This window comes from Bombina bombina, chromosome 5, assembly GCF_027579735.1.
Source record: "Bombina bombina isolate aBomBom1 chromosome 5, aBomBom1.pri, whole genome shotgun sequence".
Lineage (NCBI taxonomy): Eukaryota > Metazoa > Chordata > Amphibia > Anura > Bombinatoridae > Bombina > Bombina bombina.
Genome location: NC_069503.1, coordinates 1,017,853,550 through 1,017,880,745, shown reverse-complemented (window position 1 = coordinate 1,017,880,745; position 27,196 = coordinate 1,017,853,550). Strand labels below are relative to the sequence as shown.

The 27,196-nt window shown below is 39.9% G+C and overlaps 1 protein-coding gene across 5 annotated transcripts in view; it reads right to left on the bottom strand.

Annotated features, from left to right (window-relative positions):
• Positions 1-27,196, bottom strand: part of RIMS2 (regulating synaptic membrane exocytosis 2) — a 1,281,054-nt gene that overhangs the window by 29,664 nt on the left and 1,224,194 nt on the right. Inside the window, exon 1 of one of the 5 annotated variants that reach the window (XM_053715272.1) lies at positions 9,690-10,153. The exons of the other annotated variants lie outside the window; for them this stretch is intronic. Coding sequence (XP_053571247.1) covers positions 9,690-9,831 — 142 coding nt within the window. The 5' untranslated portion in view covers positions 9,832-10,153. Of the gene's footprint in view, positions 1-9,689; positions 10,154-27,196 lie in introns of those variants that run through there. 5 annotated transcript variants of the gene reach the window in all.

The window sequence follows — 27,196 nt, the reverse complement described above, 5'->3', positions numbered from 1 at the left end:
TAGTTTAGTTCAGAAGGGTTACTACCAACATGAGCTGTAAGCTACTGTAAAGCTTACTGCTAAGAGTACCAAGCAGTTTGTTATATCTCCCAAAAAAATCCTATGAATACTCTTATATCAACTTGAGCTCGTTACTGCTGAGGGGCTTCTTTGTGTACTATTTCACTCGGCTGTCAGTTATGTGTTAGATACTGAGAGCTAATTCGAATATGTAAAAGCCATTAAGTCTTCTTGAACAGTTATAACTATTATCCCCTTTCAACAAACGTTAGTTTATAAACAGATCTATACCTAAAAGTACTTGTGTAACCTAGTAAGGAAGTTATCAGGCATATATTCAATTAACCAACAGAGAACATATTGTAACAACAGATGTCCCACTTTGTAGTTAGGCTAAGGGTGCGAGTGGATATTGATAGATAGTAATCCTAGAGAATAACACTTCAATGTTAGCACATGGGTAAATAAGTAAATCAAATAGGACTTTATATGACTTGAATACTTAATGGGTATATGTTGCTGAGCAGTGGGGGCATGAGCATGATATAAACTATGTGTTATGAGTCAGAGTGATATGGTAACCTGCTAATGTGTATATAAGACCCAGTCACCAGAAGATATCTATTCCAACCAGAGTTAAGTTGTGCACGACCATATAGGAAGGGGAGGACCTTCACTGCATTTACATAAGCAACAGTTGCATCAGCTGGTACACAATATAGGGACAGAACTATTCCTAATAAAACAGAAATCCTATAATATTTTTTTTTAAATTTATAGCACAATAGGAAGGGAGATGGTCAATCGAGGTAGTATCCCTGAACCATATCATGTACATAAGGCTTAAATAAGTAATCATACAAGTCTTAATAAATGAACCATATCATGTACATAAGGCTTAAATAAGTAATCATACAAGTCTTAATAAAATGAGCTCTGCAATTGAGTACATTAGAAGGTATGTATAGTACATTAATTGGCATATAACATAGAGCAAAAGTGCCAGAGGCTACGATATAAGCATCTCTGAAAGACACAAGCATCAACCTCCCTATATGGAATAGACTTCCGCTGCTCCAACTTCTGTGATATGAAGGATCTCAGGTGTGACTGGTTCCGTTCAGCTCTTGATGAAACGGTCACACTTGTCTGGGCTTCAGCTTCAGTAAAAGGACTCCCGGAGGCGCCTGAGCAGGTGAAGGCTGTCGGTGGGGACCTGCATTCAGAGTTCGAGCTGAGCTGCTGTATCAGCGAGGCCTCAGGGTAAGTTGCGTTCCGTTGCTCTGACTTCGTGGGGATTGGAGAGAGTTGCAAGGTGCTGTCCTGTTGAAATGTTTCTGGCTGCCTTGTTATCAGCTGAGCTAAATCCTCTCTGCTTAGCGCAAACCAGGTCTCCGGTTTATGGGGGAGATCTGTATAGCACTGTCAGAGATGCGATTCAGGGCAAGCAGTCTCCTCCTCGGTTTGTCTCTGCAGAGTTCTAGTTTGGCATGGGACCGCTGCAGCTCTCAGTTCTGCGACCAGGGCTAGCTGGTGATGATCCATAGAGCGCCCCAAGGCGCGTAACGCTAAGATGATTTGTTGTTCCATGTCAAAGCTGAAAAGGGAAGTGTAGGAGATATGTCTTTGTCGTAGGATGATGAAAATTTAGCCGAGATCTCAGTCAGCTAGTAGGCCTCAGAGCAGATTGTATAACCAAAAGGTGTTATCCTCGTTCGAGGCCTCTCAATCCAAGTCCTAAGACATGATATATACCTAATGTGCAGGTGTATTGGCTCCTTTGGTGCCATAAAATAGCTATTTAAAAAATAAGTTTCAGGAGCTCTGAGGTGGCACGTCTTGAAGCTTTGGCGGTTGGCTCCGCCCCCCCCAGTTAAGAACTATTTAATAGCTACCTAGTTAAGATAATTACAAAATTACCTGTAAAATAAATCCTAACCTAAGTTACAATTAAACCTAACACTACACTATCAATAAATTAATTAAATAAAATACCTACAATTATCTACAATTAAACCTAACACTACACTATCAATAAATTAAATAAAATACCTACAAATAAATACAATTAAATAAACTAACTAAAGTACAAAAAATAAAAAAAGCAAAATTACAATAAATAAAAAAATTAATTACAAACATAATAAAAATATTACAACAATTTTAAGCTAATTACACCTACTCTAAGCCCCCTAATAAAATAACAAAGCCCCCCAAAATAAAAAAAAATGCCCTACCCTATTCTAAAATTAAAATAGAAAAGCTCTTTTACCTTACCAGCCCTTAAAAGGGCCATTTGTGGGGCATACCCCAAAGAATTCAGCTCTTTTGCCTGTAAAAAAAAACATACAATACCCCCCCCCCCCAACATTACAACCCACCACCCACATACCCCTAATCTAACCCAAACCCCCCTTAAATAAACCTAACACTAAGCCCCTGAAGATCTTCCTACCTTGTCTTCACCATGCCAGGTATCACCGATCGCTCCAGGCTCCGAAATCTTCATCCAAGCCCAAGCGGTGGCTGGAGATCCATCATCCGGCTGAAGTCTTCTATCAAGTGTCGGCTGAAGAGGTCCAGAAGAGGCTCCAAAGTCTTCATGCTATCCGGGCAGAAGAGTAGATCCGGACCGGCAACCATCTTCTTCCGAGCGGTGACAAGCGGCTCCATGTTGAAGACCTCCGGCGCGGATCCATCCTCTTCTTGCGACGTCCTAAGTCCGAATGAAGGTTCCTTTAAATGACGTCATCCAAGATGGCGTCCCTTGAATTACGATTGGCTGATAGGATTCTATCAGCCAATCGGAATTAAGGTAGGGAAAATCTGATTGGCTGATTGAATCAGCCAATCAGATTGAGCTTGCATCCTATTGGCTGTTCCGATCAGCCAATCAGATACCTGGCATGGTGAAGACAAGGTAGGAAGATCTTCAGGGGCTTAGTGTTAGGTTTATTTAAGGGGGGTTTGGGTTAGATTAGGGGTATGTGGGTTGTAATGTTGGGGGGGGTATTGTATGTTTTTTTTACAGGCAAAAGAGCTGAATTCTTTGGGGTATGCCCCGCAAAAGGCCCTTTTAAGGGCTGGTAAGGTAAAAGAGCTTTTCTATTTTAATTTTAGAATAGGGTAGGGCATTTTTTTATTTTGGGGGGCTTTGTTATTTTATTAGGGGGCTTAGAGTAGGTGTAATTAGCTTAAAATTGTTGTAATATTTTTATTATGTTTGTAATTATTTTTTTTATTTTTTGTAACTTAGCTTTTTTTATTTTTTGTACTTTAGTTAGTTTATTTAATTGTATTTAATTGTAGGTATTTTATTTAATTTATTTATTGATAGTGTAGTGTTAGGTTTAATTGTAGATAATTGTAGGTATTTTATTTAATTAATTTATTGATAGTGTAGTGTTAGGTTTAATTGTAACTTAGGTTAGGATTTATTTTACAGGTAATTTTGTAATTACCGTATTTTAACTAGGTAGCTATTAAATAGTTCTTAACTATTTAATAGCTATTGTACCTGGTTAAAATAAATACAAAGTTGCCTGTAAAATAAATATAAATCCTAAAATAGCTACAATATAATTATTATTTATATTGTAGCTACATTAGGGTTTATTTTACAGGTAAGTATTTAGCTTTAAATAGGAATAATTTATTTAATAAGAGTTAATTTATTTCGTTAGATTTAAATTATATTTAACTTAGGGGGGTTTTAGGGTTAGACATAGCTTTAGGGGTTAATAAATTTAATAGAGTAGCGGTGAGGTCCGGTCAGCAGATTAGGGGTTAATACTTGAAGTTAGGTGTCGGCGATGTTAGGGAGGGCAGATTAGGGGTTAATACTATTTATTATAGGGTTAGTGAGGCGTATTAGGGGTTAATACATTTATTATAGTAGCAGTGAAGTCCGGTCGGCAGATTAGGGGTTAATAATTGTAGGTAGGTGGAGGCGATGTTGTGGGGGGCAGATTAGGGGTTAATAAATATAATTTAGGGGTCGGCGGTGTTATGGGCAGCAGATTAGGGGTACATAGGGATAATGTAGGTTGCGGCGGTGTACGGAGCGGCAGATTAGGGGTTAATAATAATATGCAGGGGGCGGCAGATTAGGGGTTAATAAGTGTAAGGCTAGGGGTGTTTAGACTCGGGGTGTTAGGTGCAGACTTAGGAAGTGTTTCCCTATAGGAAACAATGGGGCTGCGTTAGGAGCTTAACGCTGCTTTTTTGCAGGTGTTAGGTTTTTTTTCAGCTCAAACTGCCCCATTGTTTCCTATGGGGGAATCGTGCACAAGCACGTTTTTTAAGCTGGCCGCGTCCGTAAGCACCGCTGGTATCGAGAGTTGCAGTGGCGGTAAATTATGCTCTACGCTCCTTTTTTGGAGCCTAACGCACTGAAAACGCAGCCATTCTGTGAACTCTAAATACCAGCGGTATTTAAAAGGTGCGGGGGAAAAAAAGCATGCGTTAGCTACGCGGGTCGTTACCGACAAAACTCTAAATCTAACTGATAGTTTTATAATACAATTCTCTAACACATTAGAGCTTTTTCTCTTTGCACTTGTATGTTCCTTTAACTTGCCCTATTACTGTGTAAGATAAAATAACATAAGTTCCGGCTTCATTAGTATAACACACAGTGTACTGAGCAGAAGTACAATAAACACCTTTATAGACATAAGGTTCACACGCTATGTAGAGTATAAAGTTTAATCTACTCATTTTTTGGTTCAGTTATTGTTTTTTGTAAAATGTGTTACTGACAAAATGATGCGCAGCAGACAAGAAAATCTGCATTAGGTACCATAGAGAAGGAAATACAAAACCAGAGGGAAATTGCATGGCGCACAGTAATGCTTTTACATTATAAAATTGTGCCATTCTTATTATGGGAATGCAATTACATTCTGTGTGCAAATAGCTCTCTCAAAAGCTATACGTTTGATAAAACACTTAAAGGGACAGTCTACACAAAAAAATGTATTGTTTAAAAAGATAGCTAATGCCTTTACTACCCATTCTACAGCTTTGCACAACCAACTTTGTTAGATTAATATAATTTATAACATTTAAACCTCTAAATTTCTGCCTGTTTCAAAGGCTCTATTGACAGCCTCTTAATCACATGCTTTTGTATTTGCTTTTCACAACCGGAGACTGCTCGTTCATGTGGGCCATATAGATAACATTGTGTTCACACCTGAAGAGTTATTTAAGATTTAGCACAACACAGCACTAAATGCAAGTCAATAGATAATAAATACAAAGTCATGTGATCAGGGGGCTGTCAGAAGATGCTTAGATACAAGGTAATCACAGAGGTAAACAGTATATTAATATAACTGTGTTGGTTATGCAAAACTGGGGAATGGATAATAAAGGGATTATCTTACTTTTAAAACAATAAAAAGTCTATTGTAGACTGACCCTTTAAAGGGACATGAAACCCAAAATATTTATTTCATGAGTCAGATACAGCATAACATTTTAAACAACTTCCCAATTTACTTATATTATCTTATTTGATTAATTACTTGCTATCCTTTGTTAAAAAAGCTTACCTAGTTAGGATCAAGGAGCTGAAAGCTATGTGCTGATTGGTGGCTGTACAGAAATGCCTTTTGTCATTGGCTTACAAATGTGTCTAGCTAGCTCCCAATAGTGCATTACTGCTCCTTCAAGAAAGGATACCAACAGAATGAAGCAAAATTGATAATAGAAGTAAAATGTAAAGTTGTTTAAAACGGTATGCTCTATCTGAATCATAAAAGAAAAGAAATGGGTTCCATGGCCTTTTAATACAAAGTATTGGAACAAATGTAATCACAAATGATGTATTATTAATGTATACTAGATATACTCATGATATCATAAAACATGGGTATAAATTCATTTCAGATTTAGGATCTATTGGATAGTAAGTCATTTGGCCAAATCATTTCAATGGGATATATTATGTGACTAGAAAAACAAATGTTAAATTCTTACTTTTATCATAGAGGAGCTGTTTATCACTTACAAACCGCAGTGATTATGCAGTGCTTGCAACTGATTATTCCTGATTGCAAGAGATGCAGAGAATAGAACATTTAATAGAATTGATATAGTTTAATCCCAAAATGAAATTCCTGATACAATTACAGAATAAAAAATATTCCATTATGCTTCAAATTAATTGTTTCTAAACGCATCACGTTCCTTTAACAAAGTAGAGTTTTACTCTTTTCCTTCTTGGGATGATCAATTGTTCCATTACTTTGTTTGACTTTACTGAGTACAAGCTGGGGAAATCTTTAAAACCCAGTTTGCTATGACTGAATAATTACTAAAGATTAAAGGGACACTGAACCCAAATTTTTTCTTTTGTGATTCAGATAGAGCATGCAATTTTAAGCAACTTTCTAATTTACTTCTATTATCAATGTTTCTTCATTCTCTTGCTATCTTTATTTGAAAAAGAAGGCATCTAAGCTTTTTTCTTGGTTCAGTATTTTGGACAGCAGTTTTTGATTGGTGGATGAATTTATCCACCAATCAGCAAGGACAACCTAGGTTGTTCACCAAAAATGGGCTGGCAGCTAAACTTACATTCTTGCATTTCAAATAAAGATACCAAGAGAATAAAGAAAATTTGATAATAGGAGTAAATTAGAAAGTTGCTTAAAATGTCATGCTCTATCTGAATCACGAAAGAAAAAATTTGGGTTCAGTGTCCCTTTAAGAACACAGCTTTACTTATTAGTGCTAATAGTTGGCACACAGCTACCAATGCAGTTCCACTGCGGGATGGATATACCAAATCATTCCTTTATGGAGGACAGTGACCCCAGCTAAGCAAATAATGATTCAGGAGCAGAAGGATTTACAAAATCAAACCTATATGGTATTTCTCTAACTATTCATGACTGGGAGTTGTTTATATCAATGGTGGGTAACGGACAGCCACTAGACCACAAGCAACCTCTAGATCAGGAGAGTTTACAATGACCACCTATGTAAAATGTTCTAAAAGGAACAAAGTTAAAAGGAATAGTAAAAACACTTGGTAATTACAAGAGGTTTCTGTTGTTTTCCTATACAATAACTTATCAGCCAAGTCATCCTTTTAAAATCAAATTAACATTTTATTTGCTGCAACTGCTTTTCAATAGCCAAACTCACGCCCCCCCCCGGTCATATTTGGAGGAGCCAATTTGGTCTTGGATCTGCAGAAGATAATGCTAGCCATGGTCATTATGAACTGTATTGTTTTGCCGTTGCTATTTACTAAAGACAATTAAGTAAAAATATATATAGCAGGGAAGATCTTGAGAAGTGTGCAGAATTAGATAACCTGACATCTGATAATGATTTTGTTTGACCTAATATTAAAGGATCAAACATTTTACAAGATAAGATTCAATTTGATTGTAAACTATCTACCCAATCGATTATATAGAATTCTCCATTTTGTTATCGCATTTGATTTTTAAAGTAAATTCATTTTCTTACTATGTATTTAACGCTTATAAAGGATTGAACTACTTATTTAATGTCACACACATGGAAAAGTTCATATAAAAAAATAAGGGTACTTTTTAGTTACGTTAGACAACCAATGTCCCCTTTAATCAATAATAGCACAGTATTCGCTGAGGAATTCAGCTTTATTTTTGTTAAAAAAAAAAAAAAATTGGAAATCTAGAATTCTAAAACAAAATACACTGTTTGCCAATAAATAAATAAATAAAATGCCAAATGAAATTCCAACTTCAATATAAATATTATATTTACTACACAGCAAATCAATTTCTACAAATTTATAATGGGAAAATTAAACAACTATTCCCAAAAGAGAGATAATGATGTGATCTAACAATAAAACTTTGCTATTTGTATATATAACATGAGTTGCTTTACGCCTCTAGCTGCCCTAAACATGCCACTATACCTGTGCCAAAACTGTGGCGCTTCTTGTGCACTCTACATATAACATATCTGCATAAAATAAAGGAGGGGCACAAACACGTGTCCAGGGTTTAAATACCACAGACAACACCAAAATATTTGATCTGTTATAACCAAATCACAGTGAAATGCATTTACATAAGTAACATCAGAAAATAATGGTTCCCCGGTGTGTACATGTGTGTAGTATCATGTGGCCTCACTCATGTAAACAATAAAAATGGGGGGGGGGGGGTAGCTATTTACCATTTATGTGTAGGTTTTGTGTTGTATGTGTAGGCATTGTGTTGCATGTGTAGGCATTGTGTTGCATGTGTAGGTAGTGTGTTGCATGTGTAGGTAGTGTGTTGCATGTGTAGGTAGTGTGTTGCATGTGTAGGTAATGTGTTGTATGTGTAGGTATTGTGTTGTATGTGTAGGTAGTGTGTTGTGTGTGTAGGTATTGTGTTGTATGTGTAGGTATTGTGTTGCATGTGTAGGTAGTGTGTTGTATGTGTAGGTAGTGTGTTGTATGTGTAGGTAGTGTGTTGTGTATGTGTAGGTAGTGTGTTGTGTATGTGTAGGTATTGTGTTGTATGTGTAGGTAGTGTGTTGTGTATGTGTAGGTATTGTGTTGTATGTGTAGGTAGTGTGCTGTATGTGTAGGTAGTGTGTTGTATGTGTAGGTATTGTGTTGCATGTGTAGGTATTGTGTTGCATGTGTAGGTAGTGTGTTGTGTATGTGTAGGTATTGTGTTGTATGTGTAGGTAGTGTGTTGTGTATGTGTAGGTAGTGTGTTGTGTATGTGTAGGTATTGTGTTGCATGTGTAAGTATTGTGTTGTATGTGTAGGTAGTGTGTTGTATGTGTAGGTAGTGTGTTGCATGTGTAGATAGTGTGTTGTATGTGTAGGTAGTGTGTTGCATGTGTAGGTAGTGTGTTGCATGTGTAGATAGTGTGTTGTATGTGTAGGTAGTGTGTTGTGTATGTGTAGGTATTGTGTTGTATGTGTAGGTACTGTGTTGCATGTGTAGGTATTGTGTTGCCTGTGTAGGTAGTGTGTTGTATGTGTAGGTAGTGTGTTGCATGTGTAGGTAGTGTGTTGCATGTGTAGGTAGTGTGTTGTATGTGTAGGTAGTGTGTTGTGTATGTGTAGGTAGTGTGTTGCATGTGTAGGTAGTGTGTTGCATGTGTAGGTATTGTGTTGCATGTGTAGGTAGTGTGTTGCATGTGTAGGTAGTGTGTTGCATGTGTAGGTAGTGTGTTGCATGTGTAGGTAGTGTGTTGTATGTGTAGGTATTGTGTTGTATGTGTAGGTTTTGTGTTGTATGTGTAGGTTTTGTGTTGTATGTGTAGGTTTTGTGTTGTATGTGTAGGTTTTGTGTTGTATGTGTAGGTTTTGTGTTGTATGTGTAAGTATTGTGTTGTATGTGTAAGTATTGTGTTGTATGTGTAGGTTTTGTGTTGTATGTGTAGGTTTTGTGTTGTATGTGTAGGTTTTGTGTTGTATGTGTAGGTACCTGGATATACACACACTACAACATGAACCAGTCCTGACTCCCTTTGTCATTTAACCTATGCCTATCTGTACCTGGGTTGTTCTTCACTTCTTATGTTTAATGTCCATCAGTGACTCCCCTGAACTTCTCCCTCTTTGACCCGACTTCTCTCTTTTCCTGTTCCCCAGCTCCTCTTCTTCTGCCCCGGCTCCTCTATGCCCCCGTGCCTGGGTCCCATATGCCTAACGGGCCTTAAATCAGCCTCACCTTCGTCCTCCTCCAGCGAGTTCATGCACGGGAAGTATCCGGCCAGAGCTTCAAAGGAGGCAGACAGACTGCTGCGGCTCTGCGAGCGCTGGATGCGGTTCCCGCCGCTGCACTTCTGCTGCTGTCGCTGCTCTCTGCCCATCTTGGACGAGCCTCGGTACAGAATACGAGGCGTTTTGGCGAATGGCTGGGTGGCCGGGCTACAAGAACTGGGTGCCAGACAAGTCAGCGGGCAGGGAAGCTCTCTGTGGCTGCTCCTCTCACAATAACAATATCCCGCCTTGCAGTGATAATGGCAACAACTTCCCTTCTATACATTAAATGTCGCCTATCTGTTGCTCTCTCACCGGATCTATCACTCTTATTCTTGTTGCACTCCCGGATGGCTGCTACTCCGTGTGATTCCCTCTGCAAACCGAAGCCCTGAGCATATCTCGCCTATACTGTGTCACTCATCGCCGGAACATCTTCGTTCTCTGGTAGCCTAAGTCTCTCACTATCTGCACCTGTTTACACTCCTCCCCTTGCCCACAACCTATTTGCCGATGCCCTCTTGGCTTCGGTCTACTGGTGCATTGTCAGAATCCAATACTGCTCCTCGCCCTATAAATCCTTCTCTCACTTTTGTAGCATTTAATGCACTCAGCTCCTGCATTTAATGGTATCTCTCCTCCTGGCACTCACTTTCCCTCATACCAATAGCTCCTGATGCGCTCCCTGTTACTACAGTATGTCACAACGCAGCTCCTGACTTTCTTCCCATCTTGTATTGTGGCACCAATGAGCTCTCAGCTGGGAGATGGGAGCAGCCAGCCAGCACATGCTTCTTCTGTAACTTACTTCCTGTTGGTCCCTAGCTGCAACAATCTGCCTGGAAATAGGATGCTGAAATCTTTCCAGTAACCAGCAGCTCAGTAATGTTTAACTGTCACACACATGCTAGATGCCTGATGTAAGAACTATTTTGTCTCAAAACAAAACATTTCTCAGAATATATTGCTTTTGACATGAATTACTTTAAAGGCTGTGAGATGTAAAGAAGTGCACGATAATTCAAAGTATCTCAACCTTACATAAAGTGCACCTAATAATCCAAATACAAAACACCATGCAATACATTTCTATGGCAAATAGATACCAGCCAAACTTACCTTTGTGATCCTGAAGCAAAGCATGGTTTTTTTTTGCTTAGTGATACTTAGAAAGATAATTTACAAACACCAAACAATTTCCTCTTTCAGTGTGCCTCGTTTACACATATGCTACAACTAATCAATGAAAATATTTAACCACATGCAAATGGTTTGATGTCTATAAAGCTCAGACATTTTCACTAGTCCCAAACTAGTGAGAAATTGCAGTGAAAAAACTTAAAGGGACATGAAACCCAAAATATTTCTTTCATGATTTTGAAAGAAAATGCTATTTCTTTCATGTAATTGGCAAGAGTCCATGAGCTAGTGACATATGGGATATACAATCCTACCAGGAGGGGCAAAGTTTCCCAAAACTCAAAATGCCTATAAATACACCCCTCACCACACCCACAATTCAGTTTTACAAACTTTGCCTCCTATGGAGGTGGTGAAGTAAGTTGGTGCTAAGATTTCTACGTTGATATGGGCTTCTCAGCATTGTTGAAGCCCGATTCCTCTCAGAGTACAGCGAATGTCAGAGGGACGTGAAGGAAGTATCACCTATTGAATACGATGATTTCCCTAACGGGGGTCTATTTCATAAGTTCTCTGTTATCGGTCGTAGAGATTCATCTCCTACCTCCCTTTTCAGATCGACGATATACTCTCAATTTACTATTACCTCTACTGATAACTGTTTTAGTACTGGTTTGGCTATCTGCTATATGTGGATGGGTGTCTTTTGGTAAGTATGTGTTTATTACTTAAGGCACCTCAGCTATGGTTTGGCACTTTATGCATTTATATAAAGTTCTAAATATATGTATTGTACTTATATTTGCCATGAGTCAGGTTCATGTATTTCCTTCTGCAGACTGCCAGTTTCATATTTGGGGAATTTAAACATTTTTTTAAGAAATGTATTTCTTACCTGGGGTTTAGTCTTTTTTTCAATTGACTACTTCTTGCAAATTGCGGGCTGTATTAAGCCAGCGGGTGCGTCAAATGCTAAACTTTATTGCATCATTCTTGGCGTGAAAATATTTTTGGCGTGAAAAAATACGTTTATGACTCAACTTCGTCATTTCCGGCGTCATACTTGCCCCCAAGACCTTTCACACAGTTGCGTCATTAGTGACGCAAGTGTGTCATTTCCGGTTATTTTTGGTGCCAAAAAAGTTTAAGTTACGTTGTGCGTCATACTTGGCGCCAAACTTTTTCATTATTTCAATACCCCATTGATGTTTGCCTCTTGCCTTTTTCTCTATCAGAGGGCTATGCTATTTGCATTTTTTCCCATTCCTGAAACTGTCATATAAGGAAATAGATAATTTTGCTTTATATGTTGTTTTTTCTCTTACATTTTGCAAGATGTCTCAATCTGATCCTGCTTCAGAAGTTTCTGCTGGAACATTGCTGCCTGACATCGGTTCTACCAAAGCTAAGTGCATTTGTTGTAAAATTGTAGAAATTATTTCGCAGAATGTCATTTGTAATAGTTGTCATGATAAACTTTTACATACAGATAGTGTGTCCATCAGTAATAGTACATTGCCAGTTGCAGTTCCTTCAACTTCTAATGTGCATGATATACCTGTAAATTTTAAAAGAATTTGTTTCTGATTCTATCCTGAAGGCTTTGTCTGCATTTCCACCTTCTAATAAACGTAAAAGGTCTTTTAAAACTTCTCATTTAGATGATGAAATTTCAAATGACCAACAACATAATAATTTATCCTTTTTTGATAAGGATCTATCTGATACAGAAGATCCTTCCTCAGACATTGACACTGACAAATCTACTTATTTATTTAAAATAGAGTATATGCGTTCTTTATTAAAAGAAGTGTCAATTACTTTGGATATTGAGGTAACCAGTCCTCTTGACGTTCAGTCTAATAAACGTTTAAATGCTGTTTTTAAACCTCCTGTGGTTTCTCCAGGGTTTTCCTATTCTTGAGGCTATTTCTGGTATGATTTCCAAGGAATGGAATAAACCAGGTACTTCTTTTATTCCTTCTTCAAGGTTTAAAAAATTGTATCCTTTACCAGCAAAATCTATAGAGTTTTGGGAAAAAATCCCCAAAGTTGATGGGGCTATTTCTACTCTTGCTAAACGTACCACTATTCCTATGGAAGATAGTACTTAGGGAGCTTGAATCTTATCTAAGGAAGGCCTATTTATATTCAGGTCATCTTCTCAGACCTGCAATTTCTTTGGCTGATGTTGCGGCTGCATCAACTTTCTGGTTGGAGAATTTAGCGCAACAGGAATTGGATTCTGACTTATCTAGCATTATTCGCTTACTGCAATATGCTAATCATTTTATTTGTGATGCCATTTTTGATATTATCAAAATTGATGTTAGATCCATGTCTTTAGCTATATTAGCTGGAAGAGCTTTGTGGCTTAAATCTTGGAATGCTGATATGACATCTAATTCTAGATTACTATCTCTTTCTTTCCAAGGTAATAATTTATTTGGTTCTCAGTTTGATTCTATTATTTCAACTGTCACTGGGGGAAAGGGAGTTTTTCTAACCCAGGATAAAAAACCTAAGGGTAAATCTAAGGCTTCTAACCGTTTTCGTTCCTTTCGTCAGAATAAGGAACAAAAACTCAATCCTCCCCTCAAGGAATCTGCTTCCAATTGGAAGCCGTCCTCAAATTGGAATAAATCCAAGCCATTTAGGAAACCAAAGTCAGCCCCTAAGTCCGCATGAAGGTGCGGCCCTCATTCCAGCTCAGCTGGTAGGGGGCAGATTAAGGTTTTTCAAGGATATTTGGATAAGATCTGTCCAAAATCAATGGATTCAGAGCATTGTCTCTCAAGGGTATCAAATAGGATTCAGAGTAAGGCCTCCTGTGAGAAGACCTGGAGTCTTCAGGGGTAATCATGCCAGTTCCTCTTCAGTAACAAGGTTTGGGGTTTTATTCAAATCTATTCATTGTTCCAAAAAAGGAAAATGTATTCAGAACAGTTCTGGATCTGAAAATTTTGAATCGTTATGTAAGAGTACCAACTTTCAAGATGGTGAGTATAAGGACTATTCTGCCTTTTGTTCAGCGAGGACATTATATGTCCACAATAGACTTGCAGGATGCATACCTTCATATTCCGATTCATCCAGAACATTTTCAGTTTCTGAGATTCTCTATTCGAAACAAGCATTACCAATTTGTTGCTCTTCCATTTGGCCTAGCAACAGCTCCAATAATCTTTTCAAAGGTTCTGGGTGCCCTACTCTCTGTAATCAGAGAACAGGGTATTGCAGTGTTTCCTTATTTGGACGATATCTTGGTACTAGCTCAGTTTTTACGTAATGCAGAATCTCACACAAATCAACTAGTGTTGTTTCTTCGGAAACATGGTTGGAGGATCAATTTACCAAAAAGTTTCTTGATTCCTCAGACAAGGGTCACCTTTTTAGGCTTCCAGATAGATTCAGTGTCCATGACTCTGTCTCTAACAGACAAGAGACGTTTAAAATTGGTTGCAGCCTGTCGGCACCTTCAGTCTCAGTCATTCCCTTCAGTGGCTATGTGCATGGAAGTTTTAGGTCTCATGACTGCAGCATCGGACGCAATCCCCTTTGCTCGTTTTCACATGAGACCTCTACAGCTTTGTATGCTGAATCAATGGTGCATGGATTATACAAAGATATCACAATTAATATCCCTAAATCCCAATGTACGACACTCTCTGACGTGGTGGATAGATCACCATCGTTTAGTTCAAGGGGCTTCTTTTGTTCGGCCAACCTGGACTGTGATCACAACAGATGCAAGTCTTTCAGGTTGGGGAGCTGTTTGGGGGTCTCTGACAGCACAAGGGGTTTGGAAATCTCAAGAGGCGAGATTACCAATAAATATTTTAGAACTCCGTGCAATTCTCAGAGCTTTTCAGTTTTGGCCTCTGTTAAAGAGAGAACCGTTCGTTTGTTTTCAGACAGACAATATCACAACAGTGGCATATGTCAATCATCAGGGTGGGACTCACAGTCCCCAAGCTATGAAAGAAGTATCTCGGATACTTGCTTGGGCGGAATCCAGCTCCTGTCTAATCTCTGCAGTACATATCCCAGGTGTAGACAATTGGGAGGCGGATTATCTCAGTCGCCAGACTTTACATTCAGGGGAGTGGTCTCTCCATCCAGATGTATTTTCTCAGATTGTTCAGATGTGGGGTCTTCCAGAGATAGATCTCATGGCCTCTCATATAAACAAGAAACTTCCCAGATACCTGTCCAGGTCCAGGGATGTACAGGCGGAAGCAGTTGATGCACTGACACTTCCTTGGTGTTATCATCCAGCTTACATTTTCCCGCCTCTAGTTCTTCTTCCAAGAGTGATCTCCAAAATCATCATGGAACAATCATTTGTGTTGCTGGTGGCTCCAGCATGGCCACACAGGTTTTGGTATGCGGATCTGGTTCGGAAGTCCAGTTGCCCACCTTGGCCACTTCCGTTACGGCCAGACCTATTATCTCAAGGTCCGTTTTTCCATCAGGATCTCAAATCATTAAATTTGACGGTATGGAAATTGAACGCTTAGTACTAAGTCATAGAGGTTTCTCTGACTCAGTGATTAATACTATGTTACAAGCTCGTAAATCTGTCTCTAGAAAGATTTATTATAGAGTTTGGAAGACTTACATTTCATGGTGTTCTTCTCATAAATTCTCCTGGCATTCTTTTAGAATTCCTAGAATTTTACAGTTTCTTCAGGATGGTTTGGATAAGGGTTTGTCCGCAAGTTCCTTGAAAGGACAAATCTCCGCTCTTTCTGTTTTATTTCACAGAAAGATTGCTATACTTCCTGATATACACTGTTTTGTACAGGCTTTAGTTCGTATTAAGCCTGTCATTAAATCAATTTCTCCTCCTTGGAGTCTTAATTTTGTTCTGAATTTGGTTTTGAAGTCTTTACAGGCTCCTCCATTTGAGCCTATGCATTCTTTGGACATTAAACTACTTTCTTGGAAAGTGTTGTTCCTTTTGGCCATCTCTTCTGCTAGAAGAGTTTCTGAGCTATCTGCTCTTTCTTGTGAGTCTACTTTTCTGATTTTCATCAGGATAAGGCAGTTTTGCGGACTTCTTTTCAATTTTTACCTAAGGTTGTGAATTCTAACAACATTAATAGAGAAATTGTTGTCCCTTCCTTATGTCCTAATTCTAAGAATTCTTTGGAAAGATGCTTACATTCTTTGGATGTGGCAAGAGCTTTGAAATATTATGTGGAAGTTACTAAAGATTTCAGGAAGACTTCCAGTCTATTTGTTTTATTTTCTGGTCCTAGGAAAGGTCAGAAGGTTTCTGCTATTTCCTTGGCTGAAAATTTTGATTCATCAAGCTTATTTGGAGTTGGGTCAGGCCCCGCCTAAGAGAATTACAGCTCATTCTACTAGATCAGTCTCCACTTCCTGGGCTTTTAAGAATGAAGCTTCAGTTGATCAGATTTGCAAAGCAGCAACTTGGTCTTCTTTGCATACATTTACTAAATTCTACCGTTTTGATGTATTTGCTTCTTCGGGAAGCAGTTTTTGGTAGAAAAGTTCTTCAGGCAGCTGTTTCAGTTTGATTCTTCTGCTTTTGATTTAAGTTTTTTTCTTTCAATTATGAAAATAAACTTATTTTTTGGGTTGTGGATAAATCTTTTCAGCGGAAAATGGCTGTTTTGATTTTATTCCCTCCCTCTCTAGTGACTCTTGAGTGGAGATCCACATCTTGGGTATTGCTATCCCATACGTCACTAGCTCATGGACTCTTGCCAATTACATGAAAGAAAACATAATTTATGTAAGAACTTACCTGATAAATTAATTTCTTTCATATTGGCAAGAGTCCACGAGGCCCACCCTTTTTATGGTGGTTATGATTTTTTTGTATAAAGCACAATTATTTCCAAATTTCTTTTGTTGATGCTTTCTACTCCTTTCTTTATCACCCCACTGCTTGGCTATTCGTTAAACTGAATTGTGGATGTGGTGAGGGGTGTATTTATAGGCATTTTGAGGTTTGGGAAACTTTGCCCCTCCTGGTAGGATTGTATATCCCATACGTCACTAGCTCATGGACTCTTGCCAATATGAAAGAAATTAATCTATCAGGTAAGTTCTTACATAAAATATGTTTTTAAACAAATTTCCAATTTACTTCTACTATCTAATTTGTTTGATTCTCTTGATATCCTTTGTTGAAAAGCATGTCTAGATAGGCTCAGTAGCTGCTGATTGGTGGCTGCACATAGATGCCTAGTGTGATCGGCTCTCCCATGTGCATTGCTATTTCTTCAACAAAGGATATCAAAAGGATGAAGCAAATTAGATAATGAAAGTAAATTAGAATGTTGTTTAAAATTGTATTCTCTACCTGAATCATAAAATAAATATTTTGGGTTTCATGTCCCTTTAATTTTTTCCTATTTTTAACACAATGGGGCCGAATTATTAAATAGTCAAATTGCTTATTCCGCATGAGCCTTCAGGCTCGCCGGAATGAGGAGTTAAGAAGCAGCGGTCGTAAGACCGCTGCTCCTTAACTCACCCGCCACCTCTGAGGCAGCGAACAGCAATCATCCCGATCAGATATGATCGGGATGATTGACACCCACTGATAGCGGCTGATTGGCCGCTAATCTGCAGGGGGCGGCATTGCACAAGCATTTCACTAGAAATGCTTGTGCAATGTTAAATTCCAACAGCGTATGCTGTAGGCATTTAGCGATGTCGGGCGGACATGATCCACTATAACGGATCATGTCCACCCGCAATGCATCTTAATAAATCGACCCCTAAGTGGACTAGTAACTTTTTCCTTCTGAGTTAACTCCTGACTAGTAACATATATATATATATATATATATATATATATATATATATATATATATATATATATATATATAGCAAAAGATAGAAGACAGCTCTCTCTGGTCTTAAATACAAAGGTTGTTTTATTTGTACCATTACCTGGCTGGTAACCAATAAAGCAATTATCTAAAATACAGACAACACCTGTGTAGAGTGAAAATATACTGATTGAACACACCTGAGTGTGGAAACACTTGTCTTGCTAACTATACACTTGAATTAATTACAGTTAGCCTTAACTTAATCTAAACTGTACAGTCATGTTGCAAAAAATTATTTTAAAATGAACAGACAAACATAGTGTCCTATGCCGGTTTGGGATACTTGAAAATAACTGATAATAAAGACACTAGTAATACAGGGAGTGCAGAATTATTAGGCAAATGAGTATTTTGACCACATCATCCTCTTTATGCATGTTGTCTTACTCCAAGCTGTATGGGCTCGAAAGCCTACTACCAATTAAGCATATTAGGTGATGTGCATCTCTGTAATGAGAAGGGGTGTGGTCTAATGACATCAACACCCTATATCAGGTGTGCATAATTATTAGGCAACTTCCTTTCCTTTGGCAAAATGGGTCAAAAGAAGGACTTGACAGGCTCAGAAAAGTCAAAAATAGTGAGATATCTTGCAGAGGGATGCAGCACTCTTAAAATTGCAAAGCTTCTGAAGCATGATCATCGAACAATCAAGCGTTTCATTCAAAATAGTCAACAGGGTCGCAAGAAGCGTGTGGAAAAACCAAGGCGCAAAATAACTGCCCATGAACTGAGAAAAGTCAAGCGTGCAGCTGCCAAGATGCCACTTGCCACCAGTTTGGCCATATTTCAGAGCTGCAACATCACTGGAGTGCCCAAAAGCACAAGGTGTGCAATACTCAGAGACATGGCCAAGGTAAGAAAGGCTGAAAGACGACCACCACTGAACAAGACACACAAGCTGAAACGTCAAGACTGGGCCAAGAAATATCTCAAGACTGATTTTTCTAAGGTTTTATGGACTGATGAAATGAGAGTGAGTCTTGATGGGCCAGATGGATGGTCCCGTGGCTGGATTGGTAAAGGGCAGAGAGCTCCAGTCCGACTCAGACGCCAGCAAGGTAGAGGTGGAGTACTGGTTTGGGCTGGTATCATCAAAGATGAGCTTGTGGGGCCTTTTCGGGTTGAGGATGGAGTCAAGCTCAACTCCCAGTCCTACTGCCAGTTTCTGGAAGACACCTTCTTCAAGCAGTGGTACAGGAAGAAGTCTGAATCCTTCAAGAAAAACATGATTTTCATGCAGGACAATGCTCCATCACACGCGTCCAAGTACTCCACAGCGTGGCTGGCAAGAAAGGGTATAAAAGAAGAAAATCTAATGACATGGCCTCCTTGTTCACCTGATCTGAACCCCATTGAGAACCTGTGGTCCATCATCAAATGTGAGATTTACAAGGAGGGAAAACAGTACACCTCTCTGAACAGTGTCTGGGAGGCTGTGGTTGCTGCTGCACGCAATGTTGATGGTGAACAGATCAAAACACTGACAGAATCCATGGATGGCAGGCTTTTGAGTGTCCTTGCAAAGTAAGGTGGCTATATTGGTCACTGATTTGTTTTTGTTTTGTTTTTGAATGTCAGAAATGTATATTTGTGAATGTTGAGATGTTATATTGGTTTCACTGGTAAAAATAAATCATTGAAATGGGTATATATTTGTTTTTTGTTAAGTTGCCTAATAATTATGCACAGTAATAGTCACCTGCACACACAGATATCCCCCTAAAATAGCTATAACTAAAAACAAACTAAAAACTACTTCCAAAACTATTCAGCTTTGATATTAATGAGTTTTTTGGGTTCATTGAGAACATGGTTGTTGTTCAATAATAAAATAAATCCTCAAAAATACAACTTGCCTAATAATTCTGCACTCCCTGTAATTACAGTTAACCTTCAACAATGGGTAGCCATAGAACAACTTAATCTAAATTGTACAGTCATATTGCAACAAATCATTGAAAATTTGTTGCAATATGTCTGTATTTTAGATAATTGCTTTATTGGTTACCAGCCAGGTAATAGTTGCTTACCAACTAATGTTGGTGTTTGTTTAACAGGGGGAGGGGGTCTGTATGTGTATAAATGATTGGCACTTTGTATTGTTCTTTGGTCTGAGGAAGGGGAAGCTTTCCCCGAAACGTCACTACAAATAAAACAACCTTTGTATTTAAGACCAGAGAGTGCTGTCTTCTATCTTTTGCTATTATTACCCACATTCATGCACCCTGGCAAATCGTGATACTGTTCGTGAGAGTGCACTTGTCCTACTAACATATATATATATATATATATATATATATATATATATATATATATATATATATATATATACCCACACATACATATAAAAATATGCCCACTCACAACCACATTCACAACCACATTGGTGCTTGCAAAGTAGATAATATCCAAAACAAACAGACTAGCACTAACTGGAATTTGCTCTTTTATTGCACACATGTGAAGAAGGGGAGATGCTAACCTGTTTGTCGTGTATTTGTGTGTGCAATTATAAATAAATATATATATATATATATATATATACACAGTATATACAGTATATTATGCTTACCTGATAATTTCATTTCCATCAAGGGGAGGAGAGTCTACGGCTTCATTCATTACTGTTGGGAATTATGAACCTGGCCAACAGGAGGAGGCAAAGACACCCCAGCCAAAGTCTTAAATACCTCCCCCACTTCCCTCATCCCCCAGTTATTCTGCCGAGGGAACAAGGAACAGTAGGAGAAATAGGGTATAAATGGTGCCAGAAGATGAATCAAATTTAGGTCCACCCATCAGAGATATGGGCGGGAGCCGTGGACTCTCCTCCCCTCGATGGAAATGAAATTATCAGGTAAGCATAATTTATGTTTTCCATCTAAAGGGGAGGAGAGTCCACGGCTTCATTCATTACTGTTGGGAACATATACTTAATCTCTAGAGGACACTGAATGAAACCGGGAGGGAAAAGGTGGACCCTAATCTGAGGGCACCACAGCCTGCAAAACCTTTCTCCCAAAAACAGCTTCCGCAGAAGCAAAAACATAAAATTTGTAATACTTTGTAAAAGTGTGTAAGGAGGACCAGGTAGCCGCCTTACAAATTTGCTCCATAGAGGCCTCATTCTGGAAGGCCCAAGATGAAGCCACAGCTCTAGTTCAATGAGCCGTGATCCTCTGAGGAGTCTTATGTCCTGCTGTCACATAGGCCAAGCAAATTAAGCTCCTCAACCAAAAGGACAAAGAAGTGGAAGAGGCTTTCTGCCCCTTGCGCTTCCCTGAATACACCACAAAAAGAGATGTAGACTGTCTGAAATCCTTCGTAGCCTGAAGATAAAAATTCAGGGCACGAACCATATCCAGATTATGAAGCAACCTCTCCTTAGAACAAGAAGGGTAAGGACACAAAGAAGGAACCACTATTTCCTGATTGATGTTATGGTTAGAAACCACCTTGGGCAGAAACCCCAACCCAGTGCGAAGCACAGCCTTATCTGCATGAAAAAACAGATAAGGGGGCTCACATTGCAAGGCAGCCAGTTCAGATACTCTGCGTGCCGATGCAATGGCCAACAGGAAGAGAACCTTCCAGGACAGAATCTTAATGTCAATGGAATGCATAGGCTCAAACGGAACCTTCTGCAATACCATAAGGACCAAGTTTAAGCTCCATGGGGGAGCAGACTGTCTAAAGACAGGCTTGATTCTAGACAGAGCAGGGACGAAACTACAGGGGGTGCAGAGGTTGCAGGTGCGACTGGGCCCCTGAGGGTGGGGGCCCAGCTTAAAAAAAAAATGTTTTTTTTTGTTTTTTTTTTATAATTTTTTTTTTTAATAAAAAACGTTAACGTACCACTGCCTGCACTGATATCATGTGAGTGTGACATGACTACAGGGGTTAGTGTTTCTGTTTTACCCATTGGTGTTTATGTGTGTGTGTATGGTGTGTGTGTGTGTGTGTATGTATGTGACTTTGTGTGTATTTATGCATGTATGTGTGTTTGTGTATGTTTGTGGAACCAGCAAATTACAGACCTTGTTACTACAGCATGGGGGGGGGGCAGGGGGTAAACAGTGTCACTATACAGTACCACTATATACAGTACGGGGGGGCTGGACCATGTCACAGACTACTGTGGTCACTTTATAAAGTACTGGGCGGGTAGGATCAGGCCAGCCATCTCACCAGCAGATTACAGACTGTGTCACTAACTTACTATATACAGTACTGGGGGGTTAAATAGTGTCACTATATATATATATATATATATATATATATATACAGTAATAGGGGGGTCAGACCATCTCACAGACTGTGGGCACAGGGTACCTCCTTTTGCAGACGTAATCTGATTCACATTTTTTTCTGTATTAAATATAATTAAAAAAAAAAAAGTATTAAATTCACCTTTTTTTGGAGGGGGGAGGGGTGGTGGGGGGGCCCCTTCTTAGATTCTTGCACCTGGGCCCTGTGGTTTCTAGTTACGCCTCTGAGACAGAGCCTGAACAAAAGATTGGATGCCAGGGAGCTCAGCGAGCCTCCTATGCAACAAGACTGATAATGCCGAAATCTGTCCCTTTAAGGAACTTGCGGCAAGACCCTTCTCCAAACCGTTTTGGAGAAAGGACAGAATCCTGGATACCTTCACCTTATGCCAAGGATATCCATGCTTCTCACACCAGGACAAGTAAGTCCTCCACACCTTATGCGACGAGAGACTGGCTTCCTTGCCTGAATTAGAGTATCAATCACGCTTTCAGAAAAGCCTCTCTTGGCCAACACTAGGCATTCAATCTCCATGCAGTCAGCCTCAGAGAATCGAGATTTTGATGTTGAAAAAGGCCCTGTTCCAGCAGATCCCTGCGATAGGGTAACCTCCACGACGGAGAGTCCGCAAACCACGTCCTCCGTGGCCATGATGGAGCAAGCAGAATGGCCGAAAGCCCACTCCGATTTGATGCGTGCCACTACACGAGGTAGACATGGTAACGGTGGAAAAATGTAAGCTAGGCTGAATCCCCAAAGCACCGCTAAGGCATCTATCAGCTCTGCCTGGGGATCCCTGGACCTCAACCCATTACGGGGTAACTTGCAATTGAGTCTGGATGCCATGAGATCTATCTCCGACGTTCCCCACCTGAGACAAATCTCCGCAAACACTTTGGGGTGAAGAGACCAGGGCCGCCATCAGGGGGTGACAGGGGTGACTCCTGTCAGGGGCCCAATAGGCTAGGAGGGCCCCATGAGGCAAGAACTAAAAAAAAAAAAATTTTTTTTTTTTTTTTTTTTAAATTTTGGCAGCCACCAGTGGGTACTACAGCAGAGTGCTAATTGAGCATGGGAAATGTTATTACAAGGAGTAAAGTATTAGCATTTGAGAGGATTTCTGAGTGTGCACTAAACCACTATGCACAGTGTGAGACAGACTTGGCACTTTGTTTGTACAGTGTGTGCCTGAGTCATACGGCTGATCACTTTCATTTGCAGAGGAGGTAGGAATTACTTAGCAAATGTTTTTTATTTCTTTGTGCAATTTAAGATTGTAACTACAGTGTGGTAGTAGTTGTATGGTGGGGCCAGGGGTCCATAAAAACAATTTTTTTTTAGCAGCAGTGTATTTATGATTATTTGACAATGCTGTAGAAATTCTATATTTAAAACCATGCAGAAATGTTTCCTCCTCAATACACAAATGATATATATTACATTACAGTTTACTACCCCTTTATGCAAGGACTTTCCAGATACAAGGAGGCATTTTATCTAAGATTTTTACATCTGCATAACATGTTATACTCTCAGACTAAGATTGCTCAGTGTTTGAAATGAGACAGGTTAACTTAAAACTGTTCAGTTTACACTACAGCTGACTTAATTTTGAAATGCATACCAACAAACTTAAATCCTGCATTTAACCAGATCTAATGGTATGGGTACCACAGCTTATGGTTCCACCAAGACCATATAGAGTAACGCATTTTCAAAATCCACAAGTACAGCTGACAAATGGGAACATTTGTACACTATATTTGAAGTGGTGCTCTTGGTTGGGGAAAATGGTGAAAATATCAAACAAACATATGTCAACCTTCTAAAAGTAGTTTTCTTCATCTAGCCATCTAACCAGATCATTAATGTAAAATTTTGAATTCACAGAATTATTTTTGTTTGTACATTTACAAATATGATTCTTTAAAAAGTGATCTCTTAATTTCTGCATTTTTTTATCATGCATGTCACACACTGTTGATTAAGGGGATGCAAGGTGCATAAATGTTTCCTCCTGTGAGTGTTTCTGTGGGTGTCTGTGTTTATGTCTTTGTGCTTTGGTTTGTGTCTCTATGAGTGTCTATGTATTCTTTTTTTGTTGGTATCTCTGTGAGGGTGGGTGTGTATGTCCTTGTGCATTTTCTTTGGATGTCTGTGAGGGTGTGTGCATATGTCTTTGATCTTTTTCTATGGGTGTCTCTGTGAGAGTGGGCATGTGTTTGTCTTTGTGTATTTTCTCTGGATGCCTCTGTGAGGGTGGGTGTGGATGTCTGTGTTTTCTGTGGATGTCTCTGTGAGGGTGTGTGTGTGTATGTATGTCTGTGTTTTCTGTGGATGTCTCTGTGAGGGTGTGCATTTTCTGTGGGTGTCTCTGTGAGGGTGTGTGTATGTCTTTGTGTGTTTTCTGTGGATGTCTCAGTCAGGGTGTGTGTATGTATGTCTTTCTGTGTTTTATGTGGTTGTCTTTATGTGTGTGTATGTCTTTGTGTGTTTTCTGTGGGTGTCTCTGTCTGTGTGTGTATGTCTTTGTGTGTTTTCTGAGGCTGTCTCTGTTGGTGTTTCCTTGGGTGTATGTGAAAGTTTAAGTTTGTGTGTGTGTGTCCATTGTCTGTTCCTTTTTAGGACATTTTGACCTTAATACTGATTATTCACATCTTTCTAAAGAATTTGAGACGTCACTAATCTACCATTTAACCTTTAAATTATTGTTTAGGCAGTTCAGGGCCCTTCCTTTCAGCCACTGCATGCTGTTGTCATCATTTAGTTGGCATCTTCCTTTACAAAAAGATAATCAGAACTCCATATTTTGTTTTCTAAATCTCCTTTTTTTACAAAACTGTAGTTTACCTCATTACTTGTCAGGTCAATGTAAACAAGTGCTGAGTGTCTGTTTGGGTGTCTGTGTCTGAGTTTCTTTGCGAGTCTGCTAGAGTGTCTATATGTGAATCCTTATGTGTGAGTGTGTGTGTGTTCAGTGTATGTTACTACCTTTACAACATTTCCAAGTTTAAATAGACACTTAAGAATAAAGTGCATATATACGTTTTAGTCACTTGGTCAAAAATTGCACATGTCAAAGGAGGGGGGGGGGGGCCCTGATCAATAATTAAGTCAGGGGCCCCAAAATTTCTAGTGGCGGCCCTGGAAGAGACCATTCCCCCGGATGGAAGGATTGCCTGCTGAGAAAGTCTGCTTCCCAGTTGTCCACACCTGGGATGTGAATCGATGAGAGCGAGCAGCTGTGGGACTCCGCCCACTCCAATATCCGAGACACCTCCCTCATGGCTAGGGAGCTCCTCGTACCCCCTGATGGTTTATGTAAGCCACTGAGGTTATGTTGTCAATCTGGAATCTGATGAAGCTGAACGCCCCCAGAGGAGGCCATGCCTTCAGAGCATTGTAGATTGCTTGGAATTTCAGAATATTTGTTGGGAGGAGAGACTCCTCCCGGGACTATTTTCCTTGTGCCATCCTGGCACAAGGCTGTGATAGATCTGAATGATCGCCGTTTCACTGTCTCAACATGCACAATTGAAGAGGTCTGAGATGGAACCTGGCGAATGAAATTACGTCTATGCTGGAAACCATGAGTCCGATCACCTCCATACACTGAGCCACCGAGGGGCTTGAGGAGGACTGAAGGGCAAGAGGATGCAATCTTCCGGCGTTGATGGTCTGTGAGAAATATCTTCATGGACATAGAGTCTATTATTATCGTGCCCAGGAACTCCACCCTGTTGCTGGGAACCAGGGAACTCTTTCCTAAGTTGATCTTCCAACCGTGAGATTGGAGCAAAAGAAGAAGCGCCCTCGAACGATCCTCTGCGAGACTAAGCGACGGCACCTAGACTAGGATGTCGTACAGATAGGGCACCATAGCAATGCCTCTGGATCTGGGCACTGCAAGTAGCGCCCCCAGAACCTTCGTGAAGACTCTCGGGGCCGTTTCCAGGCCAAAGGGAAGGGCTACAAACTGGAAGTGTTGGTCTAGAAACGCAAATCTTAGGAACTGGAAGTGGTCCCTCTGAATTGGCACATGAACTGTCCCTCTTGAACAAGGGGCAGAATAGATCTGATCGTTTCCATTTTCAACGATGGAACACTCAGAAACTTGTTTAAACACTTTAGGTCCAGAATCGGCAGAACGTGCCCTTATTCTTTGGAACCACAAAAAGATTTGAATAGTACCCTAGATCCCTTTCTGCTTGGGGTACTGGTACCTTAACACCTAGAAAGGAGAGATCCCTCACACATTCTAGAAAGGCTTCTCTCTTTTCCGGACGTGCCCTCCTTCTTAAAGACAGGTTTGACAGGAGGAATCTGGCCCTGGGCGGATGGGATCTGAGCCCTATCCTGTAACCCTGGGCGACAACGTCCAGAACCCAAGGAATCTGAACGTCCTGCAACCAGACTTCTGAGAAGAGAGATAATCTGCCCCCTACTTGGTCCGGAGACCGGTCGGGGGCCGCCCCTTCATGCCAATTTTGTCTCGGTGGGCTTCTTGCTCTGCTTAGACTTGTTCCAAGAATGAGCCGGTTTCCAAGTTCCCTTGGACTGGTCTGCTTTTGTGGCAGGCTGCTGTTGTTGGGCCTTGTCCGCACAAAAGGGACTAAAAGTAGATCCTTTAGGTTTAGACTTCTTATCCTGCGGTAGGAAAGCTCCCTTGCCTCCCGTAACCGTGGATATGATTGAATCCAATCCTGGACTGAACAGAATCTTTCCTTGAAAAGGCAGGGACAACAGCCTCGACTTAGAGGTCATGTCCGCAGACCAAGACTTTAGCCACAGAGCCCTGTGAGCTAAAACGGAAAAACCTGACACCTTAGCATTCAGGCGAATAATTTGCATATTGGCATCACATATGAAAGAATTGGCGATTTTCAGCACCTTAATCTTATCCTGTATCTCGTCGACGGAAGTCTCCCCCTCTACCATTTCACACAGGGATTCACACCAATATGTAGCAGCTCCGGCGACCATGGCTATGGCCGCTGCCGGCTGAAAAACAAACCCCATGTGTTAAAACATTTTACTTAACATGTTTTCCATCTTTTTATCCATCGGCTCCTTAAACAACAAACTATCCTCGAGGGAAATAGTTGTCCACTTCGCAAGTGTGGAGATGGCACCATCCACCTTAGGGACAGTACCCCACAGCTCAAGCTGAGAGTCCGGAATGGGGAAC